General features: G+C 38.6%; 1 protein-coding gene across 1 annotated transcript in view; it reads right to left on the bottom strand.

Annotated features, from left to right (window-relative positions):
* Nucleotides 1-2,867: 2,867 nt before the first annotated feature.
* QRSL1 (glutaminyl-tRNA amidotransferase subunit QRSL1) overlaps nucleotides 2,868-23,248 on the bottom strand; it is a 36,791-nt gene continuing 16,410 nt past the window's right edge. The window contains exons 5-11 of the mRNA XM_024248741.3: nucleotides 20,023-20,199; nucleotides 16,860-17,035; nucleotides 16,662-16,777; nucleotides 14,309-14,501; nucleotides 13,512-13,629; nucleotides 6,022-6,227; nucleotides 2,868-3,429 (exon numbers count right to left, since the gene is read on the bottom strand). Of these exons, the coding sequence (XP_024104509.3) occupies nucleotides 3,209-3,429; nucleotides 6,022-6,227; nucleotides 13,512-13,629; nucleotides 14,309-14,501; nucleotides 16,662-16,777; nucleotides 16,860-17,035; nucleotides 20,023-20,199 (1,207 nt within the window). The 3' untranslated portion in view covers nucleotides 2,868-3,208. The remainder of the gene's footprint in view (nucleotides 3,430-6,021; nucleotides 6,228-13,511; nucleotides 13,630-14,308; nucleotides 14,502-16,661; nucleotides 16,778-16,859; nucleotides 17,036-20,022; nucleotides 20,200-23,248) is intronic.

Raw genomic sequence — 23,248 nt, 5'->3', positions numbered from 1 at the left:
TTTTTTGAGATGGAGTCTCGCTCTGTCGCCCAGGCTGGAGTGCAGTGGCGCAATCTCGGCTCACTGCAAGTTCCACCTCCCGGGTTCATGCCATTCTCCTGCCTCAGCTTCCCGAGTAGCTGAGACTACAGGAGCCTGCCACTGTGCCTGGCTAATTTTTTGTATTTTCAGTAGAGATGGGGTTTCACCGTGTTAGCCAGGATGGTCTCGATCTCCTGACCTCGTGATCCGCCCGCCTTGGCCTCCCTAAGTGCTGGGATTACAGGCGTGAGATACCGCGCCTAGCCTACTCCCCTGCTTTGAATCGAATAAGATATGGCACACGGCTTGCTGAATCCCGAGGTCTACTTATTAGTACCTACTTATTTCTCTTTTCACTATCCTTCAGATTCTGTTTAAAATCCTAAAGTTACTTATTTACATTAGGAGGTGCAGGTATTTCCTAATAGGAATAAGCACTTTTTTGTCATTTTGCAAGCTCCTCTTCTATACCATGCCATCTTTAATTTTAAACAGCCCAGTCTGATGTCATCACAGAGGACCTGGTGTCAGCCACTCAAAGGGAACATTCTGCCTCCTGGGTTTCAGGTGCTTTTCTTGGTAACGCTAAGTGTGGGCCAGCATGGAACAGTGGTTTTCCCACTTGCTCCTTTGGCTCTCTGTGGTGTCAGGGCACCATGTTTTACGATCGCATCATTTTTTCACTCTGACATGTGTTCAAACTTTTGCTTTGGTTTGGGTCTTTCAGGTCTTATCAAGGAACTCATCTTACACGTGTAGACATCTTCACCTTTCAAAAACACTCTGTTCTGGAAGTTCTGTTGCTAATAATTTTGGAGTTTAATTAGCTGAGACAAAGAAAGTATTTGTCACTTAAATTCCCAGACAGTGACTTGGCAAAATGAGACCTACTAGATTGAGTAAAAATGAAAAGGAAAGAAAAACAAATTAGGTATCATTTCATGCTAGTTGGGTATCAGTATATGAGAATGGTAAATGTTTCACTTTTTAATTTCCAGATTCAAATTATTGGTGCAGCTCATGTAGAGATACAGGAACAAGAGATTTAATATTATTTGAAATAATATTGAATATATAATATTGAATATTATTATTTTGGCCAGGTGTGGTGGCTCATGTCTGTAGTCTCAGCACTTTGGGAGGCTGAGGGAGGCAGATCGCTTGAGCCCAGGAGTTTGAGACTAGCCTGGGCAACATAGGGAGAGCCCATCTCTCGCTCTCTCTTTTTTTTTAAATTCACTACATAAAAACAGATTGGGGCAACGGTTTGTTTATTTACTTGCTTTTGACATCATATTTGCTCCTTCAACTAAAATGGTTTCCTCCATCTAGGATGTTGTGGTGTCTGAGTAATTAAAAAACGTATAACGGTTTCCTCTTGCTATAAAGTAATGTAATTTTCTCTCTTATGGATTTCTTCCTCTTTCAGGGATTCAGAGTCAAAATTTATAAGAATATGATTGAGCCTGGCACATAAAACTTTCATGTGAAGTTAATCAGGTTGAGTATTTGGGAGCAGGAGGATCTCAGAGAGGACAGAAAACTGTTTATGAAAACTAACAGGTGACGATGAAACATTCCAGTGGTTATGCAGATGATTCTGACTCATTATTTTCTCTTCATGAATGTCATATTTAGAAAACAATTTTTTCTTACTAAACAAAGTGAATTTATTAAGTAACAATTCAGCTTTCGTTTATCAACAATATGTAAGTGCTGGATCAAAATACCTGATCAATATGAGATGACAGTGGTGTTCTAGTGAAGACACAGAAATCCAATGATGAAGCCTTATCATGAGTAAATGGATGGTTTCTATTAGATTTTGTCAAATATTGAATACAGATCTCCATTAATATCTCTGGGCTTAAGGGGCCCAAATAAAAAACACTTGTAAAGACAGTCAAGAGGAAAAGGAAACCATGAGATATAGAGAATCTGAGGTAAGGCAAGGTCTTGCCATGCGCATCCCCTTTGGCATCATCAGCAAATTATCTGCACGTTTTTCAGAGTGTATGTTACTTGTGTATTTTGAAGCTTTTTCACTAATACCATGCTCTGCTATCTACCAAGTTTCCAATCTGTGATGATCTATTAGGTTACAATAAATGTTTCTATGACATCAATGAACTCATTTGTGATCAGTAAATAGGAGCATGAACTCAGTGTAACATGGAGTTGTTCTGGCTTCTAGGCATGGACTCTGGAACAGCAGAGGTAAAATTATAACTCGAAGGAGGAAAGGAACGTTCTCAGTCATTTCAGCTCTTTCTTAGGGAAATAAAAGGAGTGCCTGCACCTGGGGCTCCTCCCCAGAGAGAAATACCCCTGAGATTTGCATGATTCCGGGCCCTGACTGGTTGCATTTCCTCCTGTGCTCAGAGTTCCTCTTCCACCTGCTCTGCTCAGCACTCAGAAGCCAATAATCCCACTCAATTGTTTCTGTGCATTTTTAACAACCCCTGAGGTGGTCTTCACCACATGATAAGTTGCCTGCCTAGGCTATCCAGGTTACCTCTAGAAGGACTATTCATGTTTTTGTTAGTGCTTTAGTTACACAGATGTACAATTTTTGAGAAGTTTATCCCTAATCTTATTTTTACTGTAAAATCTTTAATGAACATTATGGCAGAATGCATTGTTTTTGAGGAACAGGTATCTTGTGTTATAGTAGAAGTATTGTACACTTAGTGGATGCTTACTAAATGCTGACACATTATTTATTATTAATTGTCACAGGAATTTTAAAAAGTAATTCCATGGAATGACTGTATTAACAAGAAACCTAATTACAAGAATTGAGCAAGACCATTTGACTCTCTAGAGTATAGAATCTCTGAACGTCATTTTATTTTATTTTAATTAATTTATTTATTTTGAGACAGAGTCTTGCTTTGTCACCCAGGCTGGAGTGCAGTGGCATGATCTCGGCTCACTGCAACCTCCACCTCTGGGGTTCAAGTGATTCTCCTGCCTCAGCCTCCTGAGTAGCTGGGACTACAGACGCCCGCCACTAAGCCTGGCTAATTTTTGTATTTTTAGTAGAGACGGGGTTTCACCATATTGACCAGGCTGTTCTCGATCTTCTGACCTCGTGATCCGCTCGCCTCGGCCTCCCAAAGTGCTGGGATTACAGGCATGAGCCACCGCACCTGGCCTAAAAGTCATTTTAATTTGTAAGATATGTTTACTGCTTTAGAGAGACAGAAGCTAACTTTTCATTTTCAAGGACTGCTGAACAATCATCCATGAGTTCTTGAAGTTGAATAACAGGAAACTCTACTTGTTTTTCAAACCATTTGGCTACTGTAAGAAGCTGCTGGTCACAAAACGCACGTCCAATAAACTGCAGTCCTATTGGCAACCCTTGGTTTGAGAGTGCAACAGGAATACTCACTGCTGGCAATCCTGGGAAAAGAAGGAAACCCAGTAGGTGATTAATTCTCCATCCTAATTAGCAGAGACCTCTTCCACTTTCCAGTACTAATAAGTACAATACAGGATAAGGTTTAAAAAACAACCAAAAATATTACGCTATATAATGCTTTTGTACTATGTTTTGTTTACTTAACAATATATCTTAGAAATCATTCTGTATCAGTTCACAGAAACCTTCTTCATTCATTTCTTATTGCTGTATAGTAATCCATTACTCGGTTTTACCATAATTGAGTAAACCAGTCTTCTATGGTTGGGTATTTAGATTGTTTTCAATATTTAGCTATTTTATACAATGCCCCAGAGAATTACCTTGTGTATGTATTTTTTTGGTATTCTTGAAATTTTCTTAGATGAGGAGGAGATTGCTTCATCAAAGTACAAATGCATATGTAATTAGATATTGCAAAATTCCCCTGCAAAGAAGTTGTACCATGTTGAGCTTCCATCTATAGCCTTGCAAACAGAGTGTGTTGTTCAGTTTTTGAATTTTTGGCAATCCATTAGATGAGAAATTAGCTCAGGGTAGTTTTAATTCCAGGTTTGGGCAGAGAAAGTACAAAATCCCAGACCATCTTGTTATACCATAAAACAAGTTTTCAAAAATTAATGCGGACAGTTTTAAAGGATACATATAACTTGAAGGGGCTCTTATTGGCCAAATTTAAGGCAATTTGAGCATCAAAAACAATACTGACAGTAATTGCTTATAATACATTGAATTAAAGAAAAAAAGGAAGGCTCTTCTTTAGAGAATACTGCCAGCTAATAAATGTAGAAGGAATGACAGATTTAGTAAAGCCAGAATTTTGTAATTAGCTAATATTTCAAGGATGATCAATGAATGCTAAAACTGGGTTCAAGATTATTGGACAATAGGATATTCACATGGTCTCAAAATATTACCCCAGAAATTGCTTAAAAAATGGTAAAAGGAAAAATGTACCTTTTTATAAGGAAACATCTAGCAGTTACTTCCTTAGCGAAGTGATCAACTTGGTTTCCAAAAGTGAGACAAACTGATATTAACTGTTTCCTGACATGAAGATTATGTAGTATTTCTACCAAAAATGTTTAACTCAACCCCATCACGAGGAAGCAATCTGACAAATCCTGATTATGGATGGGACATCCTACAGCACAAGTGGACTGGGCTCTTAACATTTTTTAAGTGCTAAAGATAAGAACTGCTGAACCAGAGTTCTACATCCAGCAAAAATAACCTTTAAAAATCAAAGGGAAATCAACACATTCTCAAAAGGAAAGCTATGATAATTTTTCATCAGCAGTTCTACCCTAAAAGAAAGGCTAAAGAAATTTCTCTAAACAGAAGTGACAAAATAAAGAATCTTGATACTTCAGGAAGGAAGAATGAACACAGTAAGCAAAAGTATAGGTAAATGTAATAGACTTTCCTTTTCCTCTTAAGTTTTCTGCATTATGTTTGATGATTGAAACAAAAATTATAGCATAGCCTGATGTGGTTTTAAAGTAAAAAGAGAGGTGGGTGATTGTTCTGGATTTTAAAAAGATACCATAAACCAGTGTAATATATCAGGAGGAAAGACAACTTATAAAAGACGCTTTTGGTAGAACTGAGAAAATTTGAATATAAACCATATTTGAATTATTATTCAATCATGTTAATTTTCTTAGGTATGACAATGGAATTGTGGTTCTGTAGGAGAATTTATCCTTATAAGATTTGTACAAAAGAATTTAGGGGTGAAGTGTCATGACATCTGAAACTTTCAAATGATTCAGGTAAAAACAAAGTTGTTTGTGTGTATGAGTGTGGGTGTGTAGAAAGAGGAAGAGAAGGGCAAAGCAAATAAGGCATAATGTTAACAAAATTACATCCAGGTGAAGGGCATATCAGCATTCATTATACCACTTTTTCAGCTTTTCTGTGGGTTTTAAATTTTTCAAAATAAAAGTTAAAAAAAACTACTAAGTGTATTGTGTTTGTGTGTGTGTGGTGAGAGTGCATGCAAGTGTACTGATATGGTTTGGATCTGTCTCCCCACACAAATCTCATGTTGAATTATAATCCCCAATGTTGAAGGTGGGGCCTAGTGGAAGGCGACTGGATCATGGGGACAGTTTCTCATAAACAGCTTAACACCATTCCCCTTGGTGCTGTTCTCGTGATAGTGAGTGAGTTATCACAAGACCTGGTTGTTTTAAAAGGGTGTAGCACCTTCCCCCTTTCTCTCTTGCTCGGGCTGGGCCATGTAAGACATGGCTACTTCTCCATCACCTTCCACTGTGAATTTAAGTTTCCTGAGGCATTCGCAGAAGTGGAAGCTGCTCAGCTTCCTGTACAGCCTGCAGAACTGTGAGCCAATTAAACCTCTTTTTTAAATTAAATTATCCAGTCTCAGGTATTTCTTTATAGCAGTGTGAGAACAGATTAACACATGTACACACACACACTCCTAAGCATTCCAAAAGGATAGACTTTTGCTTTTAGGAAACCATCTAGCTAGAATCTTAAGTTGAAGACCAGGGTACCTGCCTAAGAATTTGAAGAAAACCAGAATGTTCCTGAGGAATCCTTACCTGCCATATTTACAGCTTGTGTAAAAATATCATCCTGGGCACTTCGGGTTCTGTTGTCCTCTTTGATGAACTCCAAGTATGGTACTGCCTCACTCAAGGTGGTGGGAGTTAGCAAGACATCTACTCCAGAGTTAAAAACATTTACAAAGTCATTAGCAATGAGGCGTCTCACTTTCTGTGCTTTGACGAAATAATTTTCATAGTTTCTGTGGGAAAAAAGTGGGTGACATTTTTAAGGATTTTTTGTATTTTTCTTTTAATCAATTATCTTACATTAGGCTTGATAAAGAACCATTGGATTTCCATTTTCTGGCTGAAAAAAAAGTTTGGCTTGCCTGTGTAATGCCCATTCCCTTCCCCCCGGCTCCCCAGTGGTGGGGCGTATATGAGAGAGGAGTGTTTTTCTATCATAGACGCCATAGGGGAAAGTTTGGGGATGAAGCAGAGCTTAAAGGCATTTCAATTAAGTTAGAAAACTGACACAGACTGTTGAGAAATCTTTGCCACTTTTCCCACCCCAAAACAGCCTGGGGCCTGACATCTTCTGCCCTGGGCCCCTTTCTCTTGATGTGGAAAGTCTGAATGCAGTATTTATAGACTTCTAAGGTTTTAAAATCCTGCATCAGGAAGAAAACCAGAAATACTGGTTGGTTAAATAAAGAGTTTAGGCATTGTTTAGGAAAAAAAAAAAAAAAAAAAGAACCACTGGATTCTTGGCTTTTATGAGGAGGCACCACTAAGATTCTTAACATATAAAAATGAATTCTCTTCCACTGTGTTGCCACTCTAAAAGTTTGTATATATAAATTAATCAATCAGAATTCAGAATTCACTAGTAGATGCAATTCTACATGTATAATCTCAAAATATTAATAACTCCAGGGCTATCATTAAACCAGAATATTCATTGGTGAGGAAAGTAAAGTACATAGCAATAAATGACTTTCTAAAGCTTACTAAGATAGACAGCGGTAGCCTATGCAGTATTTGAATTTTGTATCTTACGGACAGGTACAGCCCAGGAGTAGAAACGTGAAATTTAAGGATGCTTATTTTACTAAAAAGACTAAAGAAAAAGCCAGACATAGGAGTAACCATAAGTCAATGATACAAAGAAAAGGAAAAAAAAAATCCTTTAGATTCTTCTGAAGCTGTTAGGAGAGGCTAGCAAGAACTAACTGTTCTAGGCCGGGCGCAGTGGCTCACGCCTGTAATCCCAGCACTTTGCGAGGCCGAGGTGGGTGGATCACCTGCGGCTGGGAGTTCAAGACCAGCCTGACCAATATGGAGAAACCCCATCTCTACTAAAAATACCAAATTAGCCAGGCGTGGTGGCTCATGCCTGTAATCCCAGCTACTCAGGAGGCTGAGGCAGGAGAATTGCTTGAACCTGGGAGGCGGAGGTTGTAGTGAGCTGGGATCACTCCATTGCCCTCCAGCCTGGAGAGCTGGAAACAAGAGCAAAACTCTGTCTCAAAAAAAAAAAAAAAAAAAAAAGAACTAACTGTTCTTTTCCACAACAGTAAAAATGGATATACCTGCTCCAGTTTTACTGAGGGCCAAATAAAATACGATAAAAACGTGAAATATGTTTTACTCTAAGAGTGGTACAGAAATATCATAGGTCCTTACTCTTATTTGACCACAAGGTCTACAGAGAGACCAATGCAGGCATCACATATAATTTACACACTGACAACAACTAAGTGGTTTAAACACCACATTCCAAAACCTGAATTTTATAAAGAACAAATACTGGCTGGGCCTGGTGGCTCATGCTGTAATCTCAGCACTTTGGGAGGCCGAAGTGTCGGATCACAAGGTCAGGAGTTCGAGACCAGCCTGGCCAACGTGGTGAAATCCTGACTCTACTAAAAATACAAAAAAATTTAGCCAGGCATGGTGGTGGGCACCTGTAGTCCCAGCTACTGGGGAGGCTGAGGCAGGAGGAGAATCGCTTGAACCCAGGAGGTGGAAGATGCAGTGAGCCAAGATCGCGCCACTGCACTCTAGCCTGGCGACAGAGCAAGACTCCATATCTCAAAAAAAAAAGAACAAATACTTGTTTTCTATTAAATTTCTTCCTACTTTAAATACGGCTCAGAAGAAGAACTGCTTCCATCCAAGATGGAGTAATGGAGATGGGATTTACCCTGTGCTATGGTTTGAATGTTTGTCCCCTCCAAAACTCATGCTGAAATTTAACTGCCACTGTAACAGTATTAAGAGATGGGGCCTTTAAGAGGTGATTGGGCCATAACAACTCCACTCTTGAGTGGGATTGGTGCCATTCTAAGAGGGAAAGTCCAGCCCCCCATGTCCTTTCCCTTTCTCTCCCTCTTTTTCTCCCCACCCTTGCTTTCTGCCATGTGTGGACATAGCAAGAAGGCCCTCACCAGATGCTGGCTTCTCAATGTTGGACTTCACAGCCTCCAGAACTGTGAGCCAGTAAATCTCCGTTCATTATAAATCACCCAGTCTCAGGCATTCTGTTATAGCAGCAAAAATGAACTAAGACTGCTTCTTAGAATAGGGGATTAAAAAAAAAAAAAAAAAAGAACTCAGACACGCTACCTTCTTAAACAACTAGAAAACTGGACAAAATATATGAAATGACCATTTTCAGGCATTAGACAACAGACATTCAGGAGAAAAAGTTGTGAGAGAAGAGAAACAAATGAAGTAAGCCAGGCCAGGTGTGGTCCCTCATGCCTGTGGGGTGGCTGGGGGGAGGATTCCTTGAGCCCAGGAGCTCGAGACCAGCCTGGGCAACACAGGGAGATCCTGTCTCTACAAAAAAAACTACAGTAGTCTTAGTTTCACTGGGGGGTGGGGAGTGTTGAGGGTTGCTGAGAAGAGCTTGAGCCTGGGAGGTCGAGGCTGCCAGTGAGCCATGGTCATGCCAATGCACTCCGGCTTGGGTGACCAAGTGAGGCCCTGTCTCCAAAAAAAAAAAAGAAAAGAAAAGAAAATGAGATATGCCCTTTGATTTCCCCAGCTTAATGCCTAGGGGCAGTTTTCAGGCCTCATTCCAGAGAGGAAGCTAAACAGTGTGTGGGGTGGGGGGTAAGTTAAAGGGACAGAGATCTGAAGTTCAAGGAGGCAAAGGCAGCTAGAATTTGCAAAGCAGGGTGCTGAATAGAAGGGAGTGGCACATAGAGAGAGCTCAATAGATCTGCAGGGAGATTCCTTGAGTCTTTGGCTGAGTACTGATCTATGAGTGCATGAGAAGAAATTCCCAAGGCTGGGGAAACAATCCCCAAAGAGCAGTGGACCGAACAATTCCTAGAGCTCAAACAGGTCTGGAAATAAGTTGTGTTTCGAACAGCCAAAGCGAAAAGACTCGAATATATGCAGCATCAAAGCATCACCTCAAAGTAAAGTAAAATTAGCCCTGGACTAAAGGCTGCTTTGGATTTATCTTAACAAAGCTTTAAAAGAAGCCTTGAAAAGAGCCAACAAATTCCAAGCACCTTTATTGCATCCTGGGAAAAAGCCCAACACTGTTTAAAGGAATATAACAAAAGGCTAGCAAATGACAATGTAAAATTCACAATATACAGACATGAAAAGCAGCAAAAAATATGACCCATAACCAGAGAGGGAAAAAGCATTAATACACACAGATGCAAAAATGATGGAATGAGTAGATAAGAACATTAAAACAGTTACTATAAATATTATAAATATGTTTTTTTTTTTTTTTTTTGGGAGACAGAGTCTCACTCCATCACCCAGGCTGGGGTGCAGTGGCACAATCTCCGGTTACTGCAACCTCTGCCTCCCAGGTTCAAGTGATTCTTGTACCTTGGCCTCCCGAGTAGCTGGAATTACAGGCATACGCCATCTCACCCAGCTAATTTTTGTATTTTTAGTAGAGACAGGGTCTTGTCATGTTGGCCAGGCTGGTCTCGAACTCCTGACCTCAAGTGATCCACCCGCCTTGACCTCCCAAAGTGCTGGGATTACAGGTGTGAGCCACCGCACCCAGCCTAAATATGTTCTATATGTTCAAGAAGGTAGAAGAAAACATAAAATAATGAAGAAATTGAAGGGATAAGAAGACCTACATGGAACTTATAGAGAAAAAAATACAATGTATAAAAAATGTGCTGGAAAGAATCGACATAACAGAAAAAAAGACCAGTGATTCTGAAAACAGTAATGGAAACTAGCCAAAAGGAAGCAGAGAAGGAAAAAAGACTGGGGGAAAAAAAAAAGAATGTAGTGTCTGTGAGCTGTGGGACAACATCAGGCAGATTAATACACATGTGAAAAGAGTCCCAGACAGATGCATGACAGAAAAAATATTTGAGGAAGTAATAGCCAAAATTTTCCAAATTTGATTAAAACTATAACCCAACAGATCAAAGCTGCTTAACAAACCCCCATGCAGAAGAAGAAATATGCAGAAGAAGAAATATGCAGAGAACCACACCAAGGCACATCACAGTCAAATTCCTGAAAACCAATGATAAAAAGAAAATCTTAAAATCAGAGGAAAAAAAGATACATTATATACAGAGGAATGACCATAAGAATGACAACAGACTTCTCAGAAACTATGTAAGCCAGAAGACAATGGACAAAACCTTTAAAGTACAGAAAGAAGAAGCAACCTATACTTTTTTTTTTAAAAGAGATGGGCTCTCGCTCTGTCGCTCAGGCTTAAGTGCAGTGGTGCGATTATAACTCACGGCAGGCTCTCGCTCCTGGGCTCAAGAAATCCTCCCACCTCAGCCTCCTGAGTAGCTGTAACTACAGGAGTGCACCCTGTGCCCAGCTTAACCTATATTTTTAAACCCAGAGAAAATATCTTTCAAAATTAAAAGCAAACTAAAGAGTTCTACATATAAACCAAAGCTGAAAGAATTCACTGCCAACAGGACTACAAGAAATATTACAGAAAGTTCCAGTAAAAACAAAATTATACCAGATGGAAATTTATATCTCTAGAGCAGAGAGAAAAGCACCAGCAATACTAAATATGTAGGTAAATATGACACTATTTTTCTCATTTTAGATCTTTTTAAGAGAAAAATTACTATTTAAAGAAAAAAAAGACAGCAGAAGAAAAGGTTAAAAGAAAAAAGAACAGATGGGACAAACAGAAGATAAATAGCAAAAGGTAGATATAAATGTGGTACATAAGTAAATATTTATGTCAATTAAAAATAAACTCTTCCTGGCCGGGCGTGGTGGCTCACGCCTGTAATCCCAGCACTTTGGGGGGCCGAGGTGGGTGGACCACGAGGTCAGGAGTTCGAGACCAGCCTGGCCAATATGGTGAAACCCCATCTCTACTAAAAATACAAAAATTAGCTGTGTGTGGTGGCGTGTGCCTGTACTCCCAGCTACTCGGGATGCTGAGGCAGAAGAATTGCTTGAACCCAGGACGCAGGGTTGCAGTGAGCCGAGATTGTGCCATTGCACTCCAGCCTGGGTGACAGAGCGAGACTCTGTCTCAAAAATAAATAAATAAATAAATAAAATAAATAAATAAACAAACTCTTCCTGGCACATAAGTTGACTTTTTAAAATAAAAAAAGTATTCTGAATCCCATTTTTCCAATCACTTTTGTCACCCAAGTTGACCCAACTTGGAACTGACTCAGGAGCTAGGGATACCAGCAGTAATTTTAACTTCCTTTTATCAGAACCCCCAAATGGTGATCATGAGGAATGCTTTCTGACTTCTCTCCTTCAATTTCTTTTTATGCTGTTACAATGACCTATATAATTCATCAACTTGTGCCCTGAGATAAACAATATGGTTCTAATCAGTAATATTTGGCAAAAGTAACATCTTTAGCTTAATAAATGTTTTCACTTAGAAAATTTCTTAGCAATATTTCATTTTCTTTTCCTACTCCAAAGTCATTACAAGCATCTGGTCAATATGGTAACAGTCTTTTAATCTGAACACAATCAAATGGTATTCCTTTTTTTTTTTTTTTGAGATGGAGTTTCACTCTGTTGCCCAGGCTGGAGTGCAATGGCACGATCTTGGCTCACTGCAACCTCTGCCTCCTGGGTTCAAGTGATTCTCCTGCCTCAGTCTCCCGAATAGCTGGGATTACAGGTGCCCACCACCACGCCCAGCTAATTTTTGTATTTTTAGTAGAGACAGGCTTTCATCATGTTGGCCAGCTGGTCTCGAACTCCTAACCTCAGGTGATCTGCCCACCTTGGCCTTCCAAAGTGCTAGGATTACAGGCATGAGCCACTGAGCCCAGCCTCAAATAGTATTCTTAGAAAAAGTAATCCTGTGGCCTGGCATGGTGGCTCATGCCTGTAACACCTGCACTTCGGAGGTTGAGGTGGGTGGATTGCTTGAACCCAGGAGTTGGAGACCAGCCTGGGCAACATGGCAGGATCCCGTCTCTACAGAAAATACAAAAATTAGCTGGGCATGGTGGTGCATGCTTGTAGTTCCAGCTAGTAGGAAGGCTAAGGTGGGAGGATCACTTAAGCCCAAGAGGTCGAGGCTGCAGTGAGCTGAGATCACTTCACTGCATTCCAGCCTGGGTGACGGAGTGAGACTCTGTCTCAAAAATAAAAAGTAATTCTAACTATTGGCCCTGAGAGGATACACAGATGAATAAAATGCTTTCTGCCCTTGAGGGCATGGAGAAAAACTCCAAGAAGCTCTTCATTACGATAATCAATCTTGCTTTTTCACACTTCTCATGTCCTCTTAGACACACTTGGTGGTATAGAAGATAAGGCCTGTTCACAAGATCGTGAATAAACTCATAATGAAGACAACTGAAGGAGGAGTCATAGTCATTTTGAATTCTTTCTTAAAGACATAATAATACAAGGAAAAACTAAGTTGATTCAATGCATTTTTCAAGAGACAATACAACTCCCTGCTTAAGGCTCTAACAGCAATAAACCAATGTGGTAATACCTAAAGGACATTTAATGAGATTAAAATCCTTAATGGCTTCCTACTCACACTCATCCCTTGGTGTCCGTTGGGGGTTTGGTACCAAGACCCCTGTGGATACCAAAATCTGAGGATATTCAAGTCTCATATAAAACGGTGTAGTATTTGCATAAAACCTATGCACACCTCCTGCACGTTTAAAATCATCCCTAGATTACTTGTAACATCTAATACAATGTAAATGCGATGTAAATAGTTGTTATACTGTATTGCTTTTTAATTTGTATTACTTTTTATTGTTGGGTGTTATTTTTTATTTTTTGAATATTTTTTATTTGTGTTTGGTTGAATCCAAGGTTGCAAAACCCACAGATATGGAGGACTGCCTGTAATTTGTACCAATCATTTAGCTAAAGTACCAATATTTCTTTTGTTTTTGAATACCAGGACCCAAAAGTGCCATAAACAGGTCTTTTCTAATTCAAATCATAAAGATTTTGTTTCTTTACTAAATATCTTGACTTATAAGACCTGATAAGAGACATGTTACTTGAGGTTTCAAGAATGAAGAAGAAAATTCCTGAACGAGTTGTCTTACTCTTTTAATAAGAAATAGTTTCCTGAGAGAATTCTTCCTCTCACCACATCATTAAACCCTTCTCGTCTGGTTGCAGCATACATGGCTTCGGTGGACACGTCAATGTCACATCTGTGACCTGAAAACAAGAAAAGGGTAAATATTAGTTGAAAGGAAGTAAAGTCAGTAAAGTTTTGGCTAAAATCAGGCCTAGATTCACTTTTTTTTTTTTTTTTTGAGATGGAGTCTCACTCTGTCACCTAGGCTGGAGTGCAGTGGTGTAATCTCGGCTCACTGCAAGTTTTGCCTCCCTTGTCAAGTGATTCTCCTGCCTCAGCCTCCTGAGTAGCTTAGATTACAGGTATGCGCCACCATGCCTGGCTTATTTAGATTCACATTTTTGTGACCAATACTAAAGTTTAGGGAGTTGCCCTTAATGGTTTCTTTTCCCTATCTGCCTTTTGACTGACGGACTGGTCATGGAGAGAGAAGAAAAGAACCAAGAAAGAAATTCCATTTGTTCACTCCCTCATTCATTCATTCAAACATTTAATGAGCTCTACATTAGCGGGATTGAGCCTAAGACAACAAGATACTATCCCTTCAAGTTATTCACAGTCCTGAGAAGCAAACCAAACATACACAGATATTTATGACAAATAGTGTAAGTACAAGTCTAAAATGACAAAGGTAAAATGATTCACTGATGAACTTTTCTGAATCATTATCTCAAGCATTAACTTTTTTGTCACTAATAAGTGAACTTTTCAAATGTTTGCAACAACTACCTTAAAAATAAAATAACCCAGCCATCTTACCATATTGTAGCCCATCAAATCTTGCCATATTCGATGCCACTTCTGATGTGCACAATACATGGTAGCAGACAATTGAATAACTGGTGTGAGGAAGGGATACTTCAATTACTTTGGCCCCCTCAGACTCAAAGAGGTCAGCAGCTTTGGACCAAAGAGACTGTACTTCGCTTGATAATTCCGGTACAAGATATTCCTTATAGCAAAAAGTCAAGATACAAAATTGGAACTGTATAGATTATTTTATAAAAATTTGTACTTCATTTGTATAGATGATTTTATAAAAATCTGTACTTCAGGACCTTTGGTAATACATTAGAAAATATGATAAAATTGCTGGTAGGTAGCTAGAAAGACTAAATCCATTTCAGAGTGTTTATGGTATGACAAAGCACAGTACTAGTATATTATGATCTGGATATAACAACATTAAAGATTGGAGATCTGGCTGGGGAAAATATTTGTCAAATGCTCATTATGTATCAGGAACCTAACAGCATATCAGCATATATCAGCATATATGTTAAATGCTCATGTATCAGGTACCCAGTTAGATTTCTTTCTTTTTTTTTTTGAGACGGAGTCTCGCTCTGTCGCCCAGGCTAGAGTGCAGTGGCGCAATCTCAGCTCACTGCAGGCTCCGCCTCCTGGGTTCATGCCATTCTCCTGCCTCAGCCTTCCGAGTAGCTGGGACTACAGGCACCCAGCGCCATGCCCGGCTAATTTTTTTTATTTTTTTTAGTAGAGACGGGGTTTCACTGTGTTAGGATGGTCTCGATCTCCTGACCTCGTGATCTGCCTGCCTCAGCCTCCCAAAGTGCTGGGATTACAGGCGTGAGCCACCGTGCCCAGCCTGTTAGATGATTTTCAAAGGTTCTCTCATCTCATGCTTTTAACAAGCCTGTGATGTAGGTATTATAATCCTTCATTTTGTTAATGAAAAATCTTGACATAAGAAGTTATTTTCCTAATGTTAAATAGCAGGTAAGTAGAGGGTCTAGGATTTCAAACTGGGTCTGTTTTAAAGCCTATGCTCTCTATAAATAAATTCTTAAAAAGAATGCACAGATATTGCCGTTTTTTTTTTTTTTTTTTTTTTTTTTTTTTTTTTTTTGAGATAGGGTCTTGCTCTGTCACCCAGGCTGGAGTGCAGTGGTGCAATCATGGCTCACGGCAGTCTCAACCTCCTGGACTCAAGCAATCCTCCCCCCTCAGCCTCCCAAACAGCTAGGACCACAGGTGCATGCCACTAAACCCCACAATTTTTTTAAAACTTTTTGTAGAGATAGGGTCTCTTTATGTTGCCCAGGCTGGTCCCAAACTCCTGATCTCAAGCGATCCTCCTGCCTTGGCTTCCCAAGGTGCTGGGATTACAGGTGTAAGCACCTGGCCTTACATATATTACCTTAATGGAAGATTTTAAATAAAGTAGTATTTCTCTATAGCAGTGGTCTTACCTGGGGGTTACTTTTGTCTCATTTTCCCTAACCAGGAGACACTTGACAATGCCTGCACAAATTTTTGGTTGTGGGATTGTGGTTTTGGTGGTGGGGTACTACTTGCATGTAGGGGTAGAGGCCAGGGATGCTACTTAACATCTTACAATGCACAGGACAGTCTCCCACAACAAACAATTACCAGCCCCAAACACTAACAGTGCTGAGGTTGTGAAACTTCATTATTCTGCAGGGTAACTTATCTCCCTAAAAGATTTAAAGTATTAATATATTGCAAGGCTTAATATTTTTAAAAGGTTAGTAATTTAACATTATAACATTCATGTATTCATTACTCAATTGCTACTGTAATAGATGCAGTAGTAATAATAATAACAGTAAAGATGTTAACATTTTTTGAGGCATTACTATGCAAGTTATGGCTTTGGGCTAAAGTCCTTTCTTTACATTAGGGATTGGCAAACTATGGCCCATAGGCCAGATGTGACAAGCCAGCTGGTTTTTGAAAATAAAGTTTTATTGGAACAGGGACACACTTTTTCATTTACATATTGTCTGTGGCTGCTTTCTCACTATAATGGCAGTTAAGTAGTTATGATAAAGACTGCATGGTCCACAAAATCTAAAATATTTGCTATCTTGCCCATTACAGAAACAATTTACAGACTTAACATGACTGTCTAATTGATCCTCACAAATCTCTCTGAAGTCAATATTTTTATTATTCCTATTTTACAGATGGGGAAATTGAGCTAAAAGAGATTAAGTCACATACTCAACTCACATGATTAATAAAAGTGGCAGAGCAGAGATTCAAACCCACCCAATCTGCCTCCCAAGTCTGTGCTCTCTATTGGACTTGACAGTATTTCTGTAAAGTAATGAAAGGAAAAAGTTACCTTTGGAATTCCTATACATAGTTTGCTCACATCTGCCAAACTGGGAAGCATGAATGGTTTATTAATAGGGTCATGTACTGTGGTAGAGTCCCTGGGGTCAGGTCCAGCCAGTGCACCTGTAAGGAGCAATACTTATGAATGACAGATATATTGTTTTATAGAGAAACTGTTGCAAATGATATAGAATTATATAAATACCCAACACAATTGCTGCATCATCCACACATCTGGTTAAGATTCCTGGCACATCCATTGAATTCACCAGGGGAATGAGACCATGACGGGAAACTAAGCCATAGCTTGGTTTGAAACCAACAAGCCCACAGTGGGCAGCAGGATTTCTGGTCGATCCTCCTGTATCTGATCCTAAAGCCCTGGAATTTAAATGGAATTATCTTTAGAAGAATGATATATCTCTAATTATATTTGGAATCTACCCTTTCAATTGTATATTTTTAAACTGTATTTTCCTTTGATTACACAAAAGTAACACATGTTCATCTCAGAGAATTCATAAAGTACAGAAAACTTTAGGTACTCAATATTCCAATACCCAGAGGAAAACACTGTTAACATTTTGGCATATTAACTTCAAGTCTTTTTAAAAATGCATGTTTTCATCATTGAGATAATTCTGTAATCATGAGTTTCCATCCCTTTTTTAACATTAGCTTTTTACTATGTCATTAAAATTCCTGAAAATGTAAAGTATATGTAATATTCCATCATATAAATTGGTGATTCCTGGTATTTTAAAGTCCATTCTCCTTTCAATATACATATAAATCCTGCACTTTCCTCTGATGTTGATATTGAAAACAAATCAAATTAATGGCAATTTTACAGTATGCTTTTACAGACTAAATATGCCCCTCCTAGAAATTCAGATACAGCCCTTTGCTATCCACCCCATTTAGAATCATGGATTGAGATGTTTAATAATTTAAACACTTATGTTGTTTCTAACTAGAATAACTAATAAATAACTTTGTAATGAAAATCTCTGAACATAAATTTTTGCTTATGTGTGAGTACTTTTTAGGCTAGCTTCCAAGAAGTAGACTTAGTGCACGTAAGTTTCTGATATATGCTGTCAAATTACTTGTCAGAAAGATTATGCCAATTTATATTCCTAGTTGCAGTGAGTCAGATTGTGTTTTAAAGTTTCAGTACCATCACTGAATACTAGTAATTTTTAAAACTGTTAGTGTGATAACCAAAAAGTTTTTATTAATGTGCATTTTAAATAATTTTGCACACTTATTTATACATGCATTACTCAACTACAAAGTGACTGTTCATTTCTTTACCCAGTTACCTACAGAGTTTGTGTTGTTCTTATTTTAAAAAAACAAAAAACGGACCTGGAGGACATTATGCTAAGTGAAAAAAGCCAGTCACAGAAAGACAAATACTATATGACACCACGTACATGAGATAACTAGAGTAATCAAATTCATAAGACAGAAAGTAGAAGGTGGTTATCAGGGCTGGGAGAAGGGTTGAAGGGTACACAGTTTTAGCGTTGCAAGATGAAAAGTGTTCTGAAGACTGATTGCACGTTTTTAATACTTTTCAACTGTACTTTTAAAAATGGTTAGGCTGGTACATTTTATGTTATGTGCATTTTACCACAATTAAAAAACCATTTTGGGAAAACAGAAGTTGTGCTGTAGAACAGTACATATCTACTATAAAAATTAAAATATTATATAACTATATGATGTATAAAGTAAGATTACTCTTATAATCACAGCCCCCACAATAACCGTTACCAGTTCTGACATGCATTCATCCAGACATGCAGTACTTCCATGCAATGACTGACATATATACGTATGCAATTGTTACTTTTAACAGAAATGGGTTCTGCAACTTATTTTTCACTTAACAATTTATCTTGGTTATTTTTCCATGTCATTGCATAGTGCTCTAACTCATTCTTTTTAGTGGCTGCACAGTACTCCAGGAATCTTCCTATTTTAAAAGCTATTGTAAAAGAAACAAATCAAAAAGGGGGAAACAAATCAAAAAGGAGGAAACAAAAGCAGAACACTTTACAGTTTGAGATACATTCAATCTGAAGTTATTTTTGGTCTGTGCTTCTGTTGCTTATATTTAAAGTGAAGCTTTGGACTGAACAATGCTCCTAACAATAACATGGCACTTGTGCCCTACAGAAAATGCAAATTAGATTTCCTTTCTTACAGTGTCAAGTTAAGCTACAAAATCAGACTGTTGCTTTCACAATTTAAAAAGATACATTTTCTTATTAGCATTCACTGATGGCTATGTAAAAGTAAAACTTACATTTCCATAGGAATTATGTGTCAAAATGCCATCTACTCAAAGCACATTCAGAAAGATGAACACTAAGTGGGATGATGAGGACAGAAAAAAAGCACCTAATCCTGCAGTCCTAACTTGTCAGAACTCACATTAATATTAATGCAATGCTATAAAATTTCACAGAGATAAAATGAAATGGTTTTACTTGTTAATAAGATTTTAGGAAAACTGAAAAAAAATCTGTAGAACTCACATCTCCATAGCTCTAAAAAAATATAAATAATTTATGGATTGCAATGTGTGTGAAAGAACTTAGTTTTAATGGATAATTAAGGGGAGATAAAATACAAAACTATTACTAAAGAAACACATTCATTTTGATTAAATTGAGACTGATAAATACAGCAACAGCCATATTTACTTTCTTTTCTTTGGGTAGTTAAGAAATGCTTTACAAATGGAACTGAAAATATGATCAATGGATTCTTACCAAATACAAAGTATGATAGATAAACAGAATCAGCACCTAACAAGCTTGAAAAAACTTTACTTGCTGATGTACATTTTTAATTGCAGATTCCTGAAAACACTATTTAAAATATCTTATTAATACATATTAGCATTTTTTCTTTTTTTCCTTTTTTTTCAAAAGATTGATCTTGCTGAAGGATAAACATTACTAACAGTTTAGTTCAGCAGCACTCAACTAAAGCCATTGTATGTTAGTCCCTAAATATTTGTACAATCAGTGAGCACACACTCAAATTATTTAAAAATGAAATGCAATAAAGTTCATTTATGTTCAATGCTTTATTCTGCAAGATCCACAAAATCATATTTTAAGAGAACCAGATACTATGGAGAAAAATTTGTTAAAGTTAAAAGTATTAAATATACATAGTGTACTGTACAGTTGAGTGCAACTCAAGATATAATTTTGATATACCTTTGAGCACATATAGCTCACTAGAAAGAAAAATACCAAGGTATGAACTACTCTATTGCTGGATACAGTTTATGACTGTTTGTATTTGGGTGGGTTTTAAAATACAGATAGAGAAAAGCATCTTACGCGTAGCATGTGAACGCCGATACGGCAGCTGCACTCCCACCTGAGCTTCCTCCAGTTATCAGCCAGTCTGAATCTTCATTCTTGCTGTGGGGATTCTGCTTCCTCTTTTCTCTATATTGTTTTGAATAACTCCAGGGGTTTTTAACTGGTCCAAATACACCATCTGTGCTCCCAGATCTGATGAAGAAGTGAAGCAAGATACCTTAGTAAAACTTCCATTTTATGTGAAAATTTCATCTTCTGAGTATATTATTGGCTTCTAACACTCATTGAGCATTTAAGAACTCACTGTAGCTTGAATTGAAAAAGGTGGGAAGCCTGTTCAGATGTAGCTTTCATTAATTGACAGTTGCGGAGGATGGGAAGGAAGAGCGTTTGTGGTAGAAAACAGAGAAAGCTAATCTGCTAAGAAAAGATTTTGCCTCTTTTGATCATCCAATTCAACTGAAGATGATTTCCCTTGTGAATCAAGGTCTTCCAGCTGAAAAGGGTTACATTCAAACAGTTAAGTCTTCTAAGGAAATCTCTCCCTTAACCAGAAGTTCTATGAAAAACATTACAGGTGGAATGCTAGTAACTTACTTTTAAATTTTTGAAATGATTTTATTCTCAGATAAATTGCAAAAATAAAAATAACATATAAAGCACTTTATACCCTTTACCCAGATGTACCTACGGTCAACATTTTATCCCTTTGCTTTACTACTTGTGTGCTCTGTGTACGTTTGTACATATGTACATATATACACAAAGTATGATAGAAACTTAAGGGTATCTTAAGGGTAACTTACATATATATCATAGCCCTTTATCCCTAAATACTTCAGTGTGTATTTCCTAAGAATAAGGATATCACGTTATACAGTCACAGTATAGTTATCAATCTCAGTAACATTAATATCAATACAATAATTTTTTTTCTTTTTTGAGACGGAGTCTCGCTCTATTGGCAGTCTGGAGTGCAGTGGCGCAATCTCGGCTCACTGCAACCTCCGCCTCCCGGATTCAAGCAATTCTCGTGCTTCAGCCTCCCGAGTAGCTGGGACTACAGGTGCGTGCTACCATGCCGGGCTAATTTTTGTATTTTCAGTAGAGACAGGGTTTCACCATGTTGGCCAGGATGGTCTCAATCTCTTGACCTCGTGATCCACCTGCCTTGGCCTCCCAAAGTGCTGGGATTACAGAGGTGAGCCACCACGCCCAGCCTACAATACTTTTATCTAATCTACTGTATGTAATTCAATTCTGTCAACTGATTCAATAATGTACTTTGGCTGGGCACAGTGGCTCACGCCTGTAATCCCAGCACTTTGGGAGGCCAAGGCAGGCGGAACACAAGGTCAGGAGATTGAGACCATCCTGGATAACACGGTGAAACCCCATCTCTACTAAAAATACAAAAAATTAGCTGGGCGTGGTGGCGGGCACCTGTAGTCCCAGCTACTCGGGAGGCTGAGGCAGGAGAAAGGCGTGAACCTGGGAGGCGGAGCTTGCAGTGAGCCAAGATCGGGCCACTGCACTCCAGCCTGGGCAACAGAGCGAGACCCCGTCTCAAAAAAAAAAAAAAAAGTACTTTATGGCATTGTATCCCCTTCCTGGATCAAATCTAGAGTCAGGTCTTCCATTTAATTATCATTGTCTGTCTCTTTTTTTTTTTTCCTGAGACCGTCTCGCTCTATCGCCCAGGCTGGAGAGCAGTGGCACGATCTTGGCTCACTGCAAGCTCCGCCTCGCGGTTTCAAGTGATCCAGGTTCAAGCGATTCTCATGCCTCTCGAGTAGCTGAGACTACAGGCATCCACCACCAGGCCTTGGCCTCCCAAAGTGCTGCGATTACAGGTGTGAGCCACTGTGCCCAAGCTCATTGTGATTTTAATTTTGAATTCCACTAATGATCAACGATATTAAGCATTGTTTCATGTGTTTGTCAACTATGTTTTAATCTCTGATGAAATGTCTTCTTAAATCTTTTGTTCATTTTTTAAAAATAGAGTTGCTTGTTTTCTTATTTTTTTGTTTTCTTATTGAGGTGGGAAATGTTCTATGTATTTTGGGTATCAGTTCTTTCTGAGATACATGTTTTGCAAATATTTTTCTCACTCTGTGGCTTGCGTTTTCACTTTTTTAGTAGCATATTTCAAAGTACAGAAGTTCTTAATTTTAATGAAGTCTATTAATTAATTTTTTTTTTTTTTTTTTTTGAGAAGGAGTCTTGCTCTGTAGCCCAGGCTGGAGTGCAGTGGCGTGATTTTGGTTCACTGCAACCTCTGCCTCTCGGGTTCATGCCATTCTCCTGCCTCAGCCTACCGAGTAGCAGGGACTACAGGCGCCCACCACCACACCCGGCTAATTTTTTGTATTTTTAGTAGAGACAGGGTTTCACTGCGTTAGCCAGGATGGTCTCAATCTCCTGACCTCGTGATCGGCCTGCCTCGGCCTCCCAAAGTGCTGGGATTACAGGTGTGAGCCACCGTGCCTGGCCAAGTCTATCAATTTTTTAAGTGGATTTGTGCTTCATGTGTCCTATCTAAAAGAACTCTGACTAATTCAAGGTCACAAATACTTTTCCCTGTTTTTTTAAATTGTTTTTTTTCTGTAGAGACAGGGTCTCACTATGCTGCCCAGGCTGATCTAGGACTCCTGGGCTCAAGAAATCCTACTGCCTCAGTTTCCCACAGTGCTGAGATAACAGGCGTGAGCCACCAGGCCCAGCATCCCCTACATTTTCTTAAGTTTTATGATGTTAGGTTTTACTTTCTTTATCTCTTATCCTGGAAGATTTTCACAGCCCTTTTTTTGTTTTCATATGATATTTTAATAGAATGGTTCTCATTTTGGATTTATCTTTTGTTTCCCCATTATTAGAGTCAGGTTACACATTCTCAGCTGGAATATTACATAGGTGATATTGTATCCTCAGACAATTACATCTGGGGGCACATAACGTCCACTTCACCCTCACTGGTGATGTTAATTTTGATCAGCTGATGAAGGCAATTTCCTAAAAGCCTTTGTTCAAATTTACTCCCATGGATTAGTTCATTCAACATATATATAATGAATTCCAAGATATACCACTCTGAACTACACACGCAAGGACTCTTGTTTCTAGGAAACAGAGAACAAAGACCAAGCAAATATTACAAATGTGACAAGTGTCATAAAAGGGTAAGTATAAAGTACTTTTGGTGAAAGACTGCTTTTCCCTAAGATCAAGATCAAGGCAA

The sequence above is a fragment of the Pongo abelii genome, chromosome 5 (assembly GCF_028885655.2).
Source record: "Pongo abelii isolate AG06213 chromosome 5, NHGRI_mPonAbe1-v2.0_pri, whole genome shotgun sequence".
Lineage (NCBI taxonomy): Eukaryota > Metazoa > Chordata > Mammalia > Primates > Hominidae > Pongo > Pongo abelii.
This window is presented reverse-complemented; position numbering and strand designations above follow the sequence as displayed.